General features: G+C 49.2%; 1 protein-coding gene across 1 annotated transcript in view; it reads right to left on the bottom strand.

Annotated features, from left to right (window-relative positions):
- Nucleotides 1-21,558, bottom strand: part of PLXNB1 (plexin B1) — a 192,141-nt gene that overhangs the window by 116,127 nt on the left and 54,456 nt on the right. Inside the window, exons 4-5 of the mRNA XM_077821156.1 lie at nt 5,838-5,912; nt 4,412-5,555 (exon numbers count right to left, since the gene is read on the bottom strand). Coding sequence (XP_077677282.1) covers nt 4,412-5,545 — 1,134 coding nt within the window. The 5' untranslated portion in view covers nt 5,546-5,555; nt 5,838-5,912. The remainder of the gene's footprint in view (nt 1-4,411; nt 5,556-5,837; nt 5,913-21,558) is intronic.

Raw genomic sequence — 21,558 nt, 5'->3', positions numbered from 1 at the left:
AGCAGGCTGGAGCTGGCACAGAAGCTTACATGCTGTTAGATACAATTTTTAATGACAACCGCATCCACACACTGAATGGTGGAGGATAAAGTCTGCTGAGAAATTCACATGCCATTGGATAAATCTGTTAATAAGATCCCATGTCTTATCTGGCAGATAAGACCTGAATTATACAGCAGGGACCTTGGAATACTGGACCCCTCGATATCCCTCTCCCATCCAGTTCAATCAGGACAGTATCATGTGCTATTTGTTTTGGAAGGAGGATTTTCAAAACAGCCTGTGAGAGTTGGTCACCTAACTCCCTCAAGCACTTCTGAAATTCCCACTCTTTGATTTCATTCATTCTGTTCAGCACCACAACTTCAGCATGCAAATTGTATTGAAAATGCATAAAAACATGCAGGTCTGGGGTTCAGTCCCCATGGATGACCATGGCATGTGCATGTCTTGACCATCTGTTATGTTAGTTTATTAGGTAGAATAGGAAGACTAAGGGCAAAAGGGGTAGCTGTGGAGTAGAGGGGAAGGTGACTTCAGGAATCATGGGGGAGGGACAGGTACATAGCTGATGATCTTAGAATCATAAAACTGGAAGGGACCTCGTGAGGTCATCTAGTCCAGTCCCCTGCACTCATGGCAGGACTGATTACCTAGACCATTCATGACAGGTGTTTGTCTCACCTGCTCTTAAAAATCTCCAATGATGGAGATTCCACAACCTCCCTATGCAATTTATTCCAGTGCTTAACCACCCTAACAGTTAGGAAGTTTTTCCTAATGTCCAACCTAAACCCCCACATGCTGCAGTTTTAGCCCATTGCTTCTTGTCCTATCCTCAGAGTTTAAGAAAAACAATTTTTCTTCCTCCTCCTTGTAACAACCTTTTATGTACTTGAAAACTTATGTCCCCTCTCAGTCTTCTCTTTTCCAGACAAAGCAAACCCAATTTTTCCAATCTTCCCTCACAGATCATGTTTTCTAGACCTTTAATCATTTTTGTTGCTCTTCTCTGGATTCTCTCCAATTTGTCCACATCCTTCCTGAAAGGTGGCACCCAGAACTAGACACACTGGTGAGCTGGAGCCAGTTCGCACTGGTTCGCTAGAACCGGTTGTTAAATTTAGAAGCCCTTTTAGAACTGGTTCTAAAAGGGCTTCTAAATTTAACCGGCCAAAAGTGGCACCGACTCCACAGGTGCTCCAGCCCTGAAGCACCCAAGGGGAAAATTTAGTGGGAGCAGAGCACCCACTGGCAGCTCCCTGCCCCACCCCCGGCCCCAGCTCACCTTGCCTCCGCCTCCTACCCTGAATGCACTGCTCCGCTCTGCTTCTCCGCCAGCCCGCTGGCTTCCCACGAATCAGCTGTTCGTGTGGGAAGCCGGGGCAGGCTGAGAACCAAGCAGCGGCTTCCTGCTCAGGCCCAGGGAGGCAGAGCGGAGGTGAGCTCAGGCGGGGGGGAGGGCCACCCGCGCTGCAGCAGGTAACACAGGGGGCGGGGGGCGTACAGGGGAACCGCTCCCCGCCCCAGCTCATCTCCGCCACCCTCGGCCTGAGCGGGAAGCCGCAGCCTGCTTCTCAGCCCTCCCCGGCTTCCCGCCGAACAGCTGATTCACAGGAAGCCGGGGGGGGGGGGGGGGGAGGGCGCAGAGAAGCAGAGCGGGGCGGTGCATTCAGGGGAGGAGGCGGAGCGGAGGTGAGCTGAGCTGAGCTGGGGCTGGGCTCTGCACCCACCAAAATTTTCCCCGTGGGGGCTCCAGCCCTGGAGCACCCAGGGAGTTGGCGCCTAAGGCGCCACTTTTGATGTGATCAGTGGGGGGAGCAGCCACTCCCCCTGCTCCCCCCCAGCTATGCTCCCCCACCCCTAGGAGCCAGAGGGACCTGCCAGATGCTTCCTGGGAGCTGCCCCAGGTAAGCACCGCCAGGACTCCCCACCTCGCCCCCCAGCAGGTGCCTCTGGCTCTTAGGGCTGGGCTGGGCACCCACTACGGCGGCCCATGAGACCCTCCTGGCCGGTTCTGGGGGCAGTCAGGGGACAGGGGAGGGGGGTGGATGGGGCAGGGGTCCTAGGGGGGAGTGGGGGGCGGCAACGACCCCCTTGTGAAGTGAGGAGGGAACCCATTGTTAAGATTTTGGCAGCTCATCACTGACTAGACATAATACTCCAGTTGAGGCCTAATCAGAGTGGAGTAGAGCAGAAGAATTACTTCTCATGTCTTGCTTACAATACTCCTGCTAATACATCCCAGAATGATGTTCGCTTTTTTTGCAACAGTGTTACACTATGACTCCCAGATCCCTTTCTGCAATACTCCTTCCTAGGCAGTCATTTCCCATTTTGTATGTGTGCAACTGATTGTTCCTTCCTAAATTGAGTACTTTGCATTTGTCCTTACTGAATTTCATCCTATTTACTTCAGACCATTTCTCCAGTTTGTCCAGATCATTTTCAATTTTAATCCTATCCTCCAAAGCACTTGCAACCCCTCCAAGCTTGGTGTCATCCACAAACTTTATAAGTGTACTCTGTATGCCATTATCTAAATCATTGATGAAGATATTGAACAGAACCAGACGCAGAACTGATCCCTGCGGGACCCCACTCGTTATGCCCTTCCAGCATGACTGTGAACCACTGATAACTACTCTCTGGGAACTGTTTTCCAACCAGTTTTGCACCCACCTTATAGTAGCTCCATCTAGGTTGCATTTCCCTAGCTTGTTTATTAGAAGGTCATGCGGGACAGTATCTAAAGCTTTACTAAAATCAAGATATACCATGTCTACCGCTTCCCCCCTATCCACAAGGCTTGTTACCCTGTCAAAGAATCTCTACATGAACTCTACAGGGTCCCCTGCTTCTCAGCTCAGAAATATTTTTCCTTCTTTTGGACCCCCCCCTCTGCTCTGAGCTTCCCCCTTCGCTCCTAGGCTCTCCTGCCGGCCTTCTAAACTCTGCCACAACTACAGCAGAAATGGTACACTCTCAAAAGTGCTTTTGGACCACATAAACATTACTCCTGAGACCTAAAGTCTGCAGTACCTCTTGCATGCTTTGTAAAACAACACTTAGAAGATGACTGCATACTATGTACTATTCTTTAAAGGAAATTAGTAGATTAACACCCCACTCTACTGAAAACTGGCATGGGGATTTCAGTAACCACAAGTGGCCAAGGCTTCAGATTTTAGTTCTCAGATTAAAAAAAGTAGTAATCTCAAGCACCATGCTGAAGCACTGAATCCAGCAGTGTTTCAGAGGGGAGACCCAACACCACTTCCTGCGCTATTTAGGTTTTCCTTAGCAGTCCCCCTTCCAAGAACAGAGCAGGTCAACTATTTAGCTTGTGAGCACTGATGATATCACAGTACAAACAAAAACAGTTAGCACACCTATTAGAATCAGAGTTCTCAAGCCATTTCATACTATCAACTCATATTCCTTTTTCCTTCAGTGAATTTGTCCCATTCTTCTGTTGCCATAGAAATGTAAGTCATGCCTGTAAAGAGGATTATCACATCTTACAGAATCCAAAAGAAAGAGGAGCTAGGATGTGGGGACAACTTTTCTTCGAACGCAAAATCTTCCAGGACTAGTGATTTATGGGGAAAGAAAGAACTGCTGCCAAAGAGACCTGCTTTTGTTTAAATTATCTCTTTGTTCCTGTTCTCTTTAAGATGAAACCTCTGTAATGTATATTGTGTTCTTCACGTCTGTCTGAGATCCAAGGGGACAGGCACATAACTACACCCCACCCTACGGAACAGATTCAGCAAAATTATTAAAAACTACAATTCAAGACACTGTAACCACGCGGTTCAAGAATCAATGTTTCCACAGGTTGAATCCAATCCTGGAGGCTGGCCCCTCCATATGCATCCCACATGGCAGGATGTGACCCATTTCTTTCAGTTCTCTCTGCTGGTAAACCTGCTGAGGGAGTGGAAGAACAGAGGATATCAACAAGTGGTGGTAGGAAGATAGGAGAGGCTAAGTTTGAATGGAGAGCATAAATTGTTCCCACACCATATTCTAATGGTAGTGTGGGAGCTATGCACTGTTCTTTCAGGGTCCTTTAAGATACTAGCTCCTACAGACCCACAGCTGGGGATGGCACTCAGCACATAACATATTTAATTATAAATCCTTGCAAAATGAGGTTTACACTGAAAATGCAGACAGCACCGCATGGCATTAGAGCACCACTACAGACCCACCACCACCCACACACACACACACTTCCGTCCTGATTCTCTTTTACAGAGAGGCACCTTTACACCATTCTGTCACTGTAAAGAAGCCTTAAAAAGGGTGCAAAGTTGGTTACACTCATTTTTAGGCCTATTTACACTGCCAGGGCGATGTAAAACAGACAGTGTAAACAGTAATCAGGCTCAGGAAAGCCACTTACCGCTGGCAGCTGGACACAGTTGGAACTGACATCATATTCGATATATGCCACTTCTATCCCCTCCTCTGATTTCCCATCCTTCGTATAACAAACATCCCTGGTCCGAGTGGTCAGACGGTCCACTTCCTCCATTGTATAGACACAGAGTGCAGACTCCTCACTCACTTTGCCAGATGAAGCCTGCCAGGCAGAAAAGGCAGTGAACAGCACTTCTCCTTGGGTGCTGAATCTCCCTCTTGTCAGATCACTGCCGGGTTCGGTCACATAAGCAGCCTGCAGTATGCTGTATGTTTTCTCTTTGCTCCTACAGAGTAGTGGTAATTCCACATAGGAGTAATAGTGAGAGTCATCCAGACAGATTCGTGAGATGTAGGTCTTGTACTCCCGTGACTGGGACTTCAGATCCCGGCGATAAAACAGGAAGTAAACGCTGGAGCGATGGATAAAGGATTTGATGAAATGGTGGTTATACTCGGAGAGCCGACCCACAGCCAACTTAGCCGTTTCTTCATAGGAGAAAATGGAGTGAGAGTCTGCCCCTTGCATGTCCCCCCCATGGGCCCTGAGATTTCGGGTGGTGATAGGAGGGATACCCCCTCCAACCCCTCTGCTAGTATACCCTCGTCCTACAAACAGTAGGGGCATGTCATCTTTTGAGTGGCCTACGAGTCCCACAGTAGTGATATTTGGGTCATTTGCAGCCACATACTGAGTGTCTCCAGGGCTCTCCGGTCGGAAGAGAACGTGGTCAATGGATGTGAGGCTTCTTTTTTCACAGATCCCCTGGTGCACGCTGCCACACACAATGAGCTCCTCCTGCACAGAGTTCACCAGTAACAACTTGTTGTGATTGTCAGTGTTGTGTGCCTGGGGACATTCCAGCTTTGAGACAGGGGGGAGACAATCTTTGCTGTCCAAAACTGGTCCAGTTTGAACTGCGCTCTCCATCATCAGGTCTGAAGTTAGTTGGAAAAGAAAGTTGGTGGCGCCCAGATAAAGGGTCCCAGACTCAGAATCCATAGTCAGGTGAAGGAATTTTGTGGTGTTGTGTGAAAAGGTGACATACTGCAGTCCCCTTGGAATCACTGCCCCCAGGAAACAGAGAGCAGGAAGAAGGAAAGTTCCCAGAGACATGGTAAACGTTCTGCAAGAGAGAGAAAGCTGTTACCCTCTGGAGCCAGGAGTGAAGGTTTACACAAATCAGAGTCTTTCAACATCGTACTTTTATTATGAGAAGAGGTGGGTGAACAGTGGCTAAATCTAGAGACCAAACAGCAACAAATGAGAAATTCTTAAAGAATATCAAAAGCAGGAAGCCCATGGAAGCATCAATGGCTTTGTGCACCAAGGTATTAAGGTGACAAGCACAGAGTAAAATACGACTGTTGAGAGGCTGGAATATTACAGATATTCCTGGGACACTTACCAGATTACTTCATTTGTTGGTGGAGATCCCCATTACCAAGACTTTCATTGTAGGCCCAGAACTTGGATTGGTTATCTGAGAAACAGGGAATCAATATTCATGTTTCCTCAAGAGAAATCTGGCCAAAGCATAGATCCTCTGACCCAACAATGCCACCTCTGGCAGAAGGTCCTATTTATACTGTAAAAACTAGCACGTCAGGGAGCTGGTTCAAACTCAGAAACCCCACACAATAGATAAAACACAGTATGTCCTTGCAGTACAGACAGAAGTGAGCCTTGTTTAACCATGCTCCTGGACTGTATTACAGACATAGGCTTTAGCAGGGTTGTGCACTGTGAGTTCTCCAGGACAGGGGCCATATGTTTAGAAAGAATCTAGTACACTATGGGTATTACTCAAGAGCAATATTTCATGATAATACATCATGGTTAGAACAGGGCCGGCAACCTTTCAGAAGTGGTGTGCCAAGTCTTCATTTATTCACTTTAATTTAAGGTTTCGTGTGCCAATAATACATTTTAACTTTTTTAGAAGGTCTCTCTCTATAAATCTATATATTATATAACTAAACTATTGTCATATGTAAACAAGGTTTTCAAAATGTTTAAGAAGCTTCTTTTAAAATTAAATTAAAATGCTGATCTTACGCCGCCGGCCCGCTCAGCCCGTCGCCGGCCTGGGGTTCCATTCACCTAGGTCGGCAGGAGGCTGAGTGGGGCCTGCAGCCGGGACCCCAGACTGGCAGTGGGCTGAGCAGCTCAGCCCGCTGTCGGCCTGGGGTTCCGTCCGCCAGCTCCTGCCAGCCAGGATCCCGGCTGCCGGCCCCACTCAGCCCACTGCCGGTCTGGAGTCCTGGCCCTGTCCACATAGAGTAGGTACCTACCTTCTCCCTGGTTCCAGCCCATTCTTTCTCTCTCTCTGCACTGAGATGAGGGTGGGAGTGCACTGAGCACAGGGCTGGGGGTGAAGGAGCAGGATGGGGGTTGGGGTGCAGAGTCTGGCCAGGAGCTAGAAAGAGGGAGGGGGTTCAGGGTTGGGGCAGGAGGTTTGGGTGTGGAGCACTTACCTGGGCAACTCCCATTTGGTGTGAGGGGTGCAGGTGGGAATGCGGGGGTGGGGGGGTTGTCCCGGAGCTCCCGTTTGGTGCTCAGGGTGGGAGTGGGGAGTGCAAGAGTCAGGGCGTGGGATGAGGGGGGGGGGTGGGTATGTGTGGGGAGTGCCAGAGTCAGGGCTGGGGTGTGTGAGGAGGATTCAGGGGTCAGGGCAGAGGGCTGGGGGTGTGGGCTGGGGTCATCGGGGTGCTCCCAGCCCCCTGCTCTGAGCAGCTCACGGCAGGGGGCTGGAGGGGTTATGCCCTGATTCCACCCCCTTTCCCAAAGTCCCTGGAGCAGAGAGCATGCTGCGGCTCTGCTTTTACCTCTCCCCTTCCCAAGAGCAGTCAGCTGATCGGCTGCAGGGCGGGAGAGAAGGAGGGGCAGGAACCCAACACACTGGGGGAAGAGGCGGGGGGAGGAGGAAGCTTGCCTGCCCTGCAAGGAGAGAGCGGTGGGCGGAAAAGAGCGGGCCGGGCCGGGCAGGATTTTTAGTGCACGCTGCTGTCTGCCCGGGTCTGGCAGACCGCAGCGTGCCATTAAAATTTGGCACGCGTGCCATAGGTTGCTGACCCCTGGTTTAGGAAAAAAAATACAGCTCACTTCTGATTACACTATAGGACTGAAATATATATTAAACTTTTTTTTTTTTTTTTTTTTTTTTACACACAGTATAGGTGAGTCTCAGTTAATAGAATCAAACTGTTCTGCGTTTGAATCAAGCAAAAAACTGTCAGTGTTCAGAGAAATCATATTGTTTTTTGCATCCTACTTCTTCAGTCTCTTGTCACACCTCCAATCCTAGCTTCAAGTTCTCTTCCCCAGATTTTTCACCCCATATAGTAGCATTTCAGGTTTCAGATCAATGTCATTTGAAAATCTCACAAGGATAGTGCCTGCTCTGAGTTTTTTTTTACAAAACAGACCCTGACAAGCTCCCAAGAACCAGCGTTGTTCCTATTACAAATCCTCCAGTTTCAAAAACATACATTTCCTCCAGCTCTATTTATATCCTATTAAAGAACATCTGCAGCAATCAATATTGAGCCTCAGCACTAGTCCAATAAAGGGAACAAAATAAGTCAGGCTTCTCTCTTATTGACCAATTCACAGACTAACACTATTCTGCATCCATTGCTATGGTAACCATCCATCTAGGTGTGAAAGGTCATAGTTGGCTCAGCTGTACCAGCAGAACTCCAGGGAGAGGCTTCAAAGATCATCAGCACTCATTTCCCTGAGGCCCTTTGGAATATCCCTATTAGGATCACTCCTTCCCATCCCTGACGCATCTTACTCCAATAATATTTAATTGTCATGGCAAATGTTATCAAAACGTAAAACTGAGACCAATCCCTCCAGTCTGAGGGCACTGGACAGTCCGCCCAGGCCAGAGCATCACACTGTGCCCGGGTTTGATTCCCTGTGCCCCTCTCTCATTGCACCCTTTGGAAACAAAGGCTCCTAGCTGCTTTTCAGAAAGATGACTACTTTATTCAGTGCTGAATGTGATCACAGGCCTTCTGGAGAGACTGCACTGGACAGTAACGCAATCCTCATTTCTTAGAGCAGGGGTGGGGAACCTTTTTTCTATCAGGGACCATTGACTCACAGAAAAAAGCAGTTGTGGGCCACATACAGCCCCATGGTGGGAGGCTTGGGGCTTCCCACCGGCAGCGGGGGAAGGTTTGAAGTGCAGGAGGGAGCTCCGGGCTGGGGCAAAGAGTTTTGGGGTGCAGGAGGGGGCTCAGGGCTGGGGCAGGGAGTTGGGGTGCAGGAGGAGGTTCGGGGTGCAGGCTCTGGGAAGGAGTATGGGTGTGGGAGGGGGCTCAAGGCTGGGGAAGGGGTGCGGGGCCTGGGAGGGAGTTAGGGTGCAGGAGGAGGTTCCGACCTGGGGCAGGAGGTTTGGGGTGCGGGCTCTGGCTGGACGGCGCTTACCTCAGGTGGCTCCCGATCAGCAGCACAGCGGGGCTAAGGTAGGCTCCCTGCCTGCCCTGGCTCCCTGCTGCTCCCGGAAGCGGCCAGCATATCAAGCCCCTAGGCCCCCATATGGACTATAACGTGGATAGAAAGCTGGCTAGATTGTCAGGTTCAACGGGTAGTGATCAACAGCTCCATGTCTAGTTGGCAGCTGGTATCATGCGCAGTGCCCCAGGGGTCGGTCCTGGGGCCGGTTTTGTTCAACAACTTTATTAATGATCTGGATGATGGGACAGATTGCACCCTCAACAAGTTCACGGATGACACTAAACCGAGGGGAGAGGTAGATATGCTGGAGGGTAGGGATAAGGTCCAGCGTTACCTAGACAATTTGGAGGATTGGGCCAGAAGAAATCTGATGCGATTCAACAAGGACAAGTGCAGAGTTCTGCACTTAGGACAGAAGAATCCCACCACCGCTACAGGCTGGGGACCGACTGGCTAAGCAGAAGTTCTGCAGAAAAGGACCTGGGGATTACAGTGGACGAGAAGCTGGATATGAGCCAGCAGTGTGCCCTTGTTGCCAAGAAGGCTAATGGCATATTGGGCTGCATTAGTAGAAGCATTGCCAGCAGATGGAGGGAAGTGATTATTCCCCTCTATTCGGCACTGGTGAAGCCGCATCTGGAGTATTGCATCAAGTTTTGGGCCCCCCCACTACAGAAAGGATGTGGACAAATTGGAGAGAGTCCAGCGGAGGGCAACAAAAATGACCAGGGGGTTGGGGCACATGACTTACAAGGAGAGGCTGAGGGGACTGGGATTATTTAGTCTGCAGAAGAGAAGAGTGAGGGGTGGATTTGATAGCAGCCTTCAACTACCTGAATAGGGGTTCCAAAGAGGATGGAGTTCGGCTGTTCTCAGAGGTGGCAGATGACAGAAGAAGGAGCAATGGTCTCAAGTCACAGTGGGGGAGGTCTAGGCTGGATATTAGGAAACACTTTCACTAGGAGAGTGGTGAAGCACTGGAATGGGTTACCTACAAAGATGGTGGAATCTCCATCCTTATAAGTTTTTAAGGCCGGGCTTGACAAAGCCCTGGTTGGGATTATTTAGTTGGGGTTGGTCCTGCTTTGAGCAGGGGGTTGGACTAGATGACCTCCTGAGGTCCCTTCCAACCCTGAGATTCTATGATTCTACGAGGGGACGGGAGGGCTCTGCACAGTGTGTGCTACCCGCAGGCACCTCCCTTGCATCTCCCATTGGACACGGTTCCCAGCCAATGGGATCTGCGGAGCCGGCGCTGGGGGCAGAGCGCAGCGCTTCCCTGATCGCACGTGCCTAGGGGCGGCAGGGACATGCCGGTTGCTTCCGGGAGCTGCACAGAGCCGACCGGACTTTTAACGGCCTGGCAACCCTAGCTTCCCCCTGCAGTGCGGTGAGCCAGCACTCACAACTCCAGCCCCATGGAGGGGCGCTGCGTCTCGGGGCTTCCGGCCCACAGTGTGGAGACTTGTTGCAAGCCGGATGAAATGAAGCAGCAGGTCAAATCCGGCCCGTGGGCCATAGGTTCCCCACCCCTGTCTTAGAGTATTAAATTCTTTAAGGACAAAGCATCACATTAGAATGTATTTCTTCACTAACCCTGCAAGTCTCTGAGTAGCAGCAGCTCTCTCCTTATTTCCTGCACAGACTTATCCAGGCAGCATGTAAGCCAGTGTGGAAATCCAAAGCTCTTATTTTGGGACACAATGCAGGCCCCCATTTGTTCTCTGCAGGCACCTCCACCCAATCTTGAATAGTAATTTTAAAAAGTCAGTCAGTCCTAAAGAGCAAAAGCCAGAAATGAGTCGACAGGAGACAACTTATGAAAAAGGGCAAGACCGAGCCTCCTTCAGAGGAACTGTTCATCTCTTCAGAATCCACGGACTACTTACTCTCTGGCATTTCTCTGGCTGAGAATTTCTCTGTTCATTCAGAGACTACTCTCTGACTATCACTTCCCATCACCTGCTGGAAACAACCAGCAAGCTCCACATACTATCCTTGCACCTCTTGGAAAGTATTAAATTGCTTTCCAAAATCTCAGCATTCATTAAAAACAAAACAAACCAACCAACACTTCAACTGTTATAGTTGCAAAGAAAACCTCACAACTGTGACCCAAAAGTATAATTGATGCAAAGTCTGGAACCATAGCTCTGAGAGGCAGGGGTGCTGGAACAATTTGTATATTGTGGGTTCTGAGAGCCATTGAACCAAACTGTAAACCCTGTATATGACGGAAACCCTGTATATGATGGGCACCCCTAGCACCCCTAGGGCCAGCACCTAGGCTGAGAGCTGTGAACTACCCCATTCATTTCACCAAAGTGTAAACTCAGCTGCTTAGTTAAGCTTATTACTGATTTCTTTTCTCATGCAAAAAAGGAGAGGGTAGGGTCACAGATTTGTACAAACTGCTGCCAGTAGCATCTCATGTTGGTGCCACAAGGGGTGGTGCATGCTGGATGCCACCACCGATTTTCTTTTCCCCCAACAAAGTAGCCAAGCCCAAGTGGCTTAGCAGCCATGAGTATACTGAAGCTCAAGTGCCCATTTGCCCTCAGAAAGCACACGTCATCTGACTGTCCTTACAATCTACCATGAGCTGTATCTCATTTTGAGAACTCACATGGGCGGAGTTCAATTGGTGGGTAGAACTTGGAAGAATACTGCCACTTTCCCCTCGCTGCCCCCAATCTGACTTCTGTTCGATCTTTGTGCTGAGCTCAAAGTGATGATGTTCAGCAAGGAGCATTACAGCAGGAAACAAGTCTGCAATGCTGTGAGGGAAGATCACCACCTGATGAATGGTAAGACTCAACTGGGCTGTATCTAATTGATAATAAACTCCTTGGCACAGGGACTGTCTCCCCTCTGGGTGTGATACAGCACCCAGCACACCAACAGGATACAGAAAATAATAGCAATTGTAACAACTGGAAAAGTCAGGTTCTAATTTTGGCTCTGCCACTCACTTGGCAAATCATATAACCTTTCAGCTATTACCATTCCCCTGTAAAACCAAGATATTACTGCCCTGACACAAAGAGATGGTCTGTGATATCCTGTGGATGGATGGTGTTACAGATACTATCCAGTATTAATTACAGGGCTTTATAAAGCTCTGAAAACACTTCATGTGCTTGTTGTAGGTAAGTAGACAGCATTGCCAGGACAGACACAAAGCACTGACACACTGCCCTCAAAGCACACATACACTGATTCGCATAACACCAGCACTGGTTACATTTAGTTTACACACACACAGAGGGGCTTTTATTCTCAGTGGATAACGGACATTTAGAATTCGCTGCTCCCAACGCTTCTGACAGAAACTGCCTTGCTAGGAATCTCAAACACTGGACTCACCTCAGGTTCTCTCTCTACTATATGGGGAAGGAGTGGATTGAAGAATTTTATTCAAGTGTCTGTCACAGAGAGACATTTATATCTGTTGATAGGTATTTCTTAAAGTCAACAAGCAAGTTGTTATGGAACTTTTACAGAATGTCAATGTCATAATATCAAACTCCTAAAGCAGCCAAAGCAGGGGAGAAAATGATGACTTTATACATCAACATTAAGAAAATAAGTCAAAACCAACGAGGAGTCCTTGTGGCACCTTAGAGACTAATAAATTTATTTGGTCATTAGCTTTCGTGGGCTAAAACCCACTTCATCAGGTATTAGCCCAAAGATTCCTTGTTGTTTTTGCTGATACAGACTAACTTGGCTACCACTCTGAAAAAAATTAAGCCAAGTATATCTAACATGATTAATTTCCTGTGATGCTGGAAGGTCCTGCACTGGAGGGCCCGCTGGCCTTCCTAACCTTCCACGTGTCCACAATTGCACATTGCTCTTCTTTTTAACGCCCAACTCTCCAATTACATCTCCCCACCACTGAATTGGCAAAGGTCCCCTTTCCATGACAAAAGTTCCTGAGACACAGGACTGGCTGATAAGGTGGGACATCTAACAGTAATACAACTGAAACTCACAAACTGTTAGTCCTGAGGCATGTCCATCTGTCTGTTGGTCATATGGGATATTCAGTTTCTGCAGAATTGAAGATTTTACTGGGGAAAAAAAAAAAAAGGTTCTGGTCCTCCTGGTTGTGAAGAAAACCTTCCAAACATATACTGAGTATAAAGTGAGACAGTGTTATTTTCCTGACTCTGCAAAGAGCCCGAAACAGTGGCTCACAGATGTGTGAGCTCCACTGCAAAGCACTACTTTAATCAACTGTTAACTCTAAAAGCTAACGATGTCAAAAATTCAGTATAAACTTTAATTTCAGCAAATGGAATGAGGAACTGGTGTAAACAAATGCACAAACAGGGAGGGGCCGAACACCAGTGGTGGGAGCATCGAGAGACCAGAAAAGGGACAGAGGTGCACCTAGTCCCATAAGTGTGATAGGGAGGTTACCATATATAGTCCTAAATGTTCTGCCTATCACATAGACCATTATTAAAAATGGAAAGCAGCCCTCTCCACTTAATGTGCTTGACATTCTGGTCAGGACAGAGCCCTAGAATGCTGCATAGCCCTGAGCCATAATCACTAAAGTCCAAGGCATTTTTTCTTCTTGCTTTCCAAGGGTGAGAGGTTTGAAGATATTCTCCAGTGAAAGGGCTTCAAAATGAATACCTAAAGCAGTGGTTTGAGAAAGTACTGGCTCATGAGAAGACTTTCCCTGGAACAGTATACAGCGAGATGGCACATCTGAGAGGTCTGGACCTCTCAGAAACAGGGAGATGGTTGGTATAATTTATGTTCTGTGAACCTCACTCCACTTCATCCCTAGAATTATGTGCGTGTATTGAATATAGTGCCCATAGCTGTCATGTTATTATTAGGGGAATTATGTAAGGGATTGTGCATGCTAACTGCAGTTGGGTTTGTGTGATTACTGGGGGTACCACTGAGCCCACCAATTCCACCAGCCTGAACTCCCTTACACTGTCCTGCTGAGCCAGGCCCCCAAGCAGCACTTAAGTGCACACCCCCTCTGGGGTGCAAACCCAAAATAGTATTGTCTTGAGCTGCACAGAGAACTATACAGTGTAAGCTCATGAAATTCTCCCCCTCCCTCAATGTGGAGGAAGATATGCACAGCTTTCTGCCCCCCAGTTATGAATTCTACAAACTAGTTTCAGAGAAAACAAAAACAAGTTTATTAACTACACAAAATAGATTAAGTGATTATAAGGGATAGCAAACAGATCAAAGCAGATTACTGAACAAATAAAACAAACATGCAAACTAAGCTTAAAGTGGTTACAAATAGTAATTTCTCACCCTAAATGTTATTTTAGGGATTTCTTTCACAAGTCAGACACCTTTTCCAGCCTGGGCTCAGCTCTTCTCCCCCCTTTTGTCTTTGTTTCTCAGATGTTTCCAGCAGTTATCCTGGACGGGGATTCAGTGAAGAACACTGACCAAGTCACTCCCCAGCCTTAAGTAGGTTTTACATATGGCGGGAACCCTTTGTTTTCCAGTGTGGTCCGCCCATGACCCCCCCTCCATGGAAAAATACTGGTATTTTATCATGGAGTCCAGTATCAGGGGATAGCCGTGTTAGTCTGAATCCACAAAAACAAGGAGTTCGGTGGCACCTTAAAGACTAACAGATTTATTTGGGCATAAGCTTTTGTGGGTTAAAAATCCACTTCAGATGCATGGAGTGAAAATTACAGATGCAAGCATTATATAATGACACAGAAAGAGAAGGGAGTTACCTCACAAGTGGAGAGCCAGTATTGACAGGGCCAATTCGATCAGGATGGATGTAGTCCACTCCCAATAATAGATGAGGAGGTGTCAATTCCAGGAGAGGCAAAGCTGCTTCTATAATGACCCAGCCACTCCCAGTCCCTAGTCAAACCCAAATTAATGATGTTAAATTTGCAAGCGAATTTTAGTTCTACTGTCATTGGAAGTTTTAAAGAACAGGTTAGACAAACATCCACCAGGAATGGTCTAGCTATTACTTAGTCATGCCTTGAGTGCAGGGGACTGGACTAGATAACTATTGAGGTCCTTTCCAGTCCTATGCTTCTATGATTCTGATTGTACAAACCCAACCTGAATACTAAGAACCAGGGGGGTTGCGTTAACAGAGGTGAGCACAAAGGTGGTCGCAGCATGAAAAGGTTTGGGAACCACTGCTAGATTAAAGAGCCTACTGGAAGAGTCAACTGCCATTCTGCAATACCCCCAGACTGAGCACTCTCACCCTTTGTAGGCCTCCCAGGACCCCCTTCCCAGCTAGCCCTAATAATTAAACAACAGCATCTGATTTGTAGCCGATCAAGATAAGCTGGGAGGGTAACTGACTGTCACAGGTGAGGTGGGGGCCTGACTCCCCTTACGGGTATGTCTACACAGCCTGCAGCAGTGAGCCTCACTGGGTGGACACTCAGGTTAGTGGGGCTTGTGCTAGCACTCGAAGAATCACTGTAATGACAGCACTTTGAAGTTGCAGTTTGGGCTGACACCTGGAGAGGAGTGGGCTTCAGAGCCTGAGCTCCAGCCTGAGACTCACTTCCACAGGCTACATAGACACATCCTAACAGATCAGCCTGCCTGTGACAACATAGTAGCCAGTAAGGCCCAGATCCACATAGGTATTTAGGCTTCTAACTTCCTTTGAAATACCTTTGTGGATTTGGGCCTAATATCTCACTAATGCTGTAAACAGTAATAACATCTCCCTTACTTCAACTCAATATTCCCCTGCTCACATTTCCAAGATTCACAATTGCTTCTTAGCCATTGCATTGCACTGTGGATACACATTATGTTCAGTTGCTTGCTCACTATGATCCCAGAATCCTTTTCTGAGTCATTGCTTTCCAAAATACAGTCCCCCATTTTAGCCCCCCATTCTTGGTTCCTATATAACCTTCCATTTAGCTCTATTAAAATGTGTGTTGTTCAAACAAGCTCAATTTTCCATGAGATCCAGACAATTTTGTAGGAAAGACAGTTACCCATCTTTCATAACTGTTTCTCCTCGAGACGTGTTGCTCATGTCCTTTCCACAGTAGGTGTGTGCCCGCCCACATGCACAGTTATTGGAATTTTTTGCCTTAGCCGTATCCACTGGGCCAGCTCTGGCACCCTCTGGAGTCCCGCACTCATGCACTGGTAGATGAGGTGCTGGGACCCTACACCCTCTCAATTCCTTCTTGCCCGCAACTCCAACAGAGGGGCAACAGGATGGGTCATGGAATGGACATGAACAACACATCTCAAAGAGCATCAGTTAGGAAAGGTATATAAGCGTCTTTTCTTCTTGGAGTGTTTGGGTCATGTCCATTCCATGCTAGGTGACTCAAGTAGTATTCCTGGAGGTGGGCTCGGAGCTATGGTTTCACTGTTTGCAATACAGATCTACCAAAGCTGGCGTAGTCTCTGGCCTGCTAGGTAATGGCATCGTGGGATGCGAAAATATGGATAGATGACCAAGGAGCGGCTCCACAGATGTTCTGAATTGGCACTTAGGCCAGGAAGGCTGCTGAAGAGGCCTGCACTCTGGTGGAATGGGCGGTTACAATCGTCGGTGGTGGCACCTTCACCTGTTCATAACAAAACCTAATGCAGGTGGTTATCCAAGAGGAAATTCTTTGTGCAGAAACAGGCAGACCTTTCATTCTGTCCACTACTGCGATGAAAAGTTGCGCTGACTTACAGAATGGTTTCATTCTTTCTGTGTAAAAGGGCAGTGCTTTTTTGACATCCAGAGTGTGCAACCTGCAATCCTCGTTAGACCTATGAGGTTTTGAGAAGAAGACTGGCAGAAATATGTCCTAATTAGTATGAAACTGCGATACCACCCTAGGTAAAAAAGCGGTGCAGTCACAGTTGAACCTTGTCCTTATAGAACACTGTGTAGGGCAGCTCTGATGTGAATACTCTGATTTCAGAGACCGTTCCAGAGAGCCGATATGATTGCCACCAGGAAGGACACCTTCCAGGAGAGGAGCAAGAGGACACAAGAAGTCAATGGCTCAGAGGGTGGCCCTGTGAGCCTTGAGAGCACTAGGTTCAGATCCCAAGGTGGGATAGGGTCACAAACTTGAGGGTAAAGTCGCTCCAGACCTTTCAGAAACTTGACCGTCATGTCATGGTAAAAATAACAACCTGCCCTGGATCAGAGGGTGTAAGGCTACAATGGCCGCTAAGTGGACTTTAACTGTCTAGAGGGACAGGCCTTGGTGCTTGAGGTGCAAAAGATAGTCCAAAATCAACTGAAGCGAGGCCTGGTCAGGCGAAAGATCCCAGTCCGATGCCGAACACGCAAAGCGCCTCCACTTAGCTGGGTAGGCTGCCCTGGTGGAGGGCTTTCTGCTACCCATCAGGATGCTCTGAACTTGAGCCAAGCATGCCTGCAGCCATGCAGAAATCAGGCTGTCAGGTGTAGGGCTGCTAGATTTGAGTTCAGTAATTGGTCGTGGCTCTGGAAAAGTAACTCCGGCTAGAGCGGTAGCTCCAGTGGTACCGCTATTGAGAGCTCCAGCAGTGGGGCGAACCAGTGTTGGCGGGGCCATGCCAGAGCTATCAGGATTACCTTCACCTTGTCTTGTTTGATCTTCGCAAGGACTCTGTTCACTAGTGATATTGGCAGGAAGGTATACAGTAGTGCCCCTGACCACAGGAGCAAGAAGGCGTCAGATAGGGAGCCTCTGGCGAGCCTGTGAATCAAGTGGAAATTAGGGCACTTCCTGTTCTGTCTGGATGCGAACAAGTCCATCTGAGGAGTCCCCCACTTCTGGAGGATTACGCTGACTACTTCCGGGTGAAGGGACTACTCCTGCTGAGATAAGAAGGTCCTGCTGAGGCAATCTGCTAGCACGTTCCTGGCCCCCGGGATGTGCGAGGCCACCACGTGGATGGCATGCTGCACACAGATGTCCCATAACCAGACAGCTTCTTGGCAAAAGGCTGATGAGCGGGCGCCACCTTGCTTGTTGATATAGAACATCCTGGCAGTATTTTCTGTTAGGATTTGAACCACCTTGCCTGTCAGGTGGGGCAAGTATACCTGGCAGGCCAAGCATATCAACATGAGCTCTCTGATATTTATGTGGAGAGAGCAATATTCCTGCGACCCAGCAACCTTGCATGCCGAGGCCACCAAGGTGGGCTCCCCAACCCAGGTCCGAGGCATCAGAGACCAGATTCACCAAAGGGAACAAGGCCACAAAAGGAACTCCTTCCATTACCGAGTTGGGGTCTGTCCATCATTCCAGGGATGACCGGATATGGTCTGGTACCGTCACCACCTGGTCCACATCATGTCTGTTGGGAACATAGACTAATGTCAGCCACGCTCACAGGGGTCTGAGATGAAGCCGCAGATGCCGGACCACGCAAGTTCAAGCTGCCATATGGCCCCTTGAGGCAAATGTGGATAGTCGTGAGAGGGTGGGCTCCCACATGGGAGATTAGTCTGGACATGGCCTGGAAGCAGGCCTCCGGCAGAAAAGCTCTAGCTTGCATAGAGTTGAGGATCACCCCTCTGAACTATATAAGCTAAATGGGGGTCAGAGTTGATTTTGTCTCATTTATCAACAGGCCCAGATCATGACAAGTGGAGCACACCAGATTGAGGCGTCTTTACATCTGGGCCTGTGAATGTGATCTTCCCTTGACGAGCCAGTCATTGAGATACGGGAAGATCTGCACTCCGTGACTCCTCAGGTAAGCGGCCACTGGTGCCATGCACTTTGTGAAAATGCTTGGGACGGACAAGAGGCCGAAGGGTAGTGCCATGAACTGGAAATGGCACTGGCCCACCAGAGAAACTGTCTGTGTCCATGGAAAATGGAAATAAGAAAATATGCATCCCTCAGCTTGAGAGCAGCTTACCAGTCTTCTGGATCCAGGGAGAGAATAATGGAGGCCAGGAAAACCATGCAAAATGTCAATCTCTTGAGATATTTGTTGAGGCAACGCAGATCCAGAATGGGTCTGAGGCCTCCTTTGGCCTTCGAGATTAGGAAATATTAGGAATAGAACCCTTTCCCCCTCATATCACGAGGAACCTCCTCTACTGCCCCCAGTCATAGGAGGGTTTCCACCTCCTGAATGAGGAGGTGCTCGTGAGAAGGGTCCCTGAAGAGGGATAGGGAATGGAGAAAAACTGCAGGGTATAGCCCAGGGGTGGCCAAACCGCGGTTCGTGAGCTGCATGAGGCTCTTTTACAGTTTAACGTATGGCTCACGGAGCCCCCCATGCCCCTCCATTCTCTGCTTACCAACCTTTGTGGGGAGAGCTGAGGGGTTCTGCCTTGCAGTGGAATGGTAGGGGTTAGCGGCTTCTGTCAGAGATGATTGGTGCCTGCTGAAAGTGGAGGGGCACAATGTAAAGATTTGGCCCCTCCAACAGCTTTAATCACACCCCAGGCACACTCCACCCCTTATCCTCAGCAGCCCCTCCCTGCAGCTCCCAGGTGTTAGCTCCATGTGGAGGCAGCAGTAAACAGCTGGGAGCTGCAGGGAGCAGCTGCTACTTTAGCTCTGCGGGGAGAGGCAGCAGCAAAAGCAGCGGCTCTCAGTGCAGTTCCCAGCTGTTTTCCACTGCCTCTCCCCATGGCTACAGCTCCCATCTCGCTGGCTCCAGCAGCTGCCATGCAGGGAGGGGGCCTGGCAGCATCATGTGACCAAGCAGGACTTGCAAACCCTAGCAAAAATCTGGGAGGGGCACGTGACCCCATGTGCCTCCCCACATGACACCTCTGCAGGTAGAGGGGTCTCGGGGCTTCAGTCTCACTCCTGTTGAAGCCCTGAGCCCTGGCAGGCGACTCCCGCAGGGCTAAAGCCCCAAGACACCCACTCCTTGTGGGGCTGAAACCCCAAGCTTCAACACATGCGCGCCAGCTCTCAAACTTCTGAAAATTGTTGTATGCAGCTCGGAGGGTCAGTAAGTTTGGCCACCGCTAGTAACAGCCCAATGCTATTGTGCTGAGCACCCAATGATCTAAGGTTACTCAGGCCCATGATGTCAGGAAGAGACACACCCATTCAAAAACAAAGGGGGGGATGGATCCTGAAGTTCAGCTGGGATGCCGTCCTTTTGCACACCATCAAAATGCCTGCCGTAGCCCCCCCCCTGATGTTATGTAGGATCAGACTGAGCAGGTGAGGAAGATGAAGTGGGATGATGGCGTTTAAACCCCTTATCCCACTCCTTTCTCTTACAGGAGCCTTCCATGGCAGCCCCCAGAATCTGGGCAGTGGAGGCAGCCAGTACTGCTTCCTAGCAGCTTGCAGTATATAAAGACCAAGAGCGCATAACGTAGCCGAGAGTTCTTCAGGCCATGCAGCCTAGCAGTAGTCTACTCTGAGAAGAAAACATTCCCTTGAATGAGAGATCCTGAATGGACAGCTGCATCTCCTGGGAGAGCCCCAAATGGACAGCTGCATCTCTTGGGAGAGTCCCGAAGGATTGCAGCCATGAACTGTGCCTCATGGCCACAATAGAGGCTACAACTCTGACTGCCAAGTCAGTCACATCCCATTTCATATGGAGGGAACCCCCTGCCACCACCTTGCCCTCCTCAGGATGGCTGCAAATTCTGGACCGAGGTCCTGAGGAAGGGAATCTTTGAACTTATTGAGGGAGTCCCACAAATTAAAACTATCTCCCCAACAGGGCCTGGTGATTTGACACCCAGAGCTGGAGACTGGCCGTCAAATAAACCTCTCCCCCAAAAAGGTCCAATTTTTTTGCAGCCTTATTTTTAGGCACAAGCCCGCCTGACCCACCTATCCATTCCATTAGCCACAGATACCACTAGTGACCCAGGGGGTGGATGGGTGTATAGATATCCAAACTCCTCGGCAGGAACGTAGTATTTCTTTTCCGCCCTCTTGGATGTCAGTGATATAGAAGATGGGGTCTATCAAAGGGCCTTAGCTATTCTCAAGATCCCTTCGTGCACTGGCAGTGCGATCCTAGCCAGGGCTGTTGCTGTTAGGACGTCAAAAAGGGTGGCTGTGGGTTCTGTGAGCTCCTCTGCCTCCAGAACCACATTGGAGGCCACTCTCCTAAGCAGAGCTTGATGTGCTCTGAAGTCATTGGTGCAGGGGGGTGGTGAAAGAGACTGAGAGGGCCTCGCCACCGCTTCATCCAGGGATGAAGAAGATGATAGCTCAACAGGGGGAGGGGCTGGGGCACTCTCCCTCACTGGGGAGGTTTCCCATAGTGTGGGTACTTGCTCCTCGGTCCCTGTGTGAGAGCCCGAGTCAGTCTGAACCCGGTGTCAGCAGTGCAGTGGGTCACTTCTCTGATGCAACCATGGAGGAGCGGTGAGAGTATGGCACCGGCATCATCAGAAGACCCCATGGGTTCCAATAAGGCCATTGGGCTGGCCAATGACCCTGCTGCCATGCGCTTGCTGCAGGACCCATACTGATGTCCAGTACCCAAGACGACCACTGTTTGCGCAGAGAGCAGCTAAATTCCTGTTCTGATTCTGCAGAAGTGTCATCCCTTGAGGGCCATGGTGGGGCCATGGGAGCCTCCCCCTGATGGCTGCCACCAAAGGTGAGTGACCGATGCATCTCTGGAGATCGGTGCGGGATAGGCGGGGACAGGTGGTGTGAGGTTGAAGAATAACCCCGAATAGGCGGTGACTGGTGCACTGGAGA

Source organism: Eretmochelys imbricata, chromosome 7 (genome assembly GCF_965152235.1).
Source record: "Eretmochelys imbricata isolate rEreImb1 chromosome 7, rEreImb1.hap1, whole genome shotgun sequence".
NCBI lineage: Eukaryota > Metazoa > Chordata > Testudines > Cheloniidae > Eretmochelys > Eretmochelys imbricata.
The sequence above is the reverse complement of the archived record's forward strand: the minus strand, read 5'-3'. Positions and strand labels throughout refer to the sequence as shown.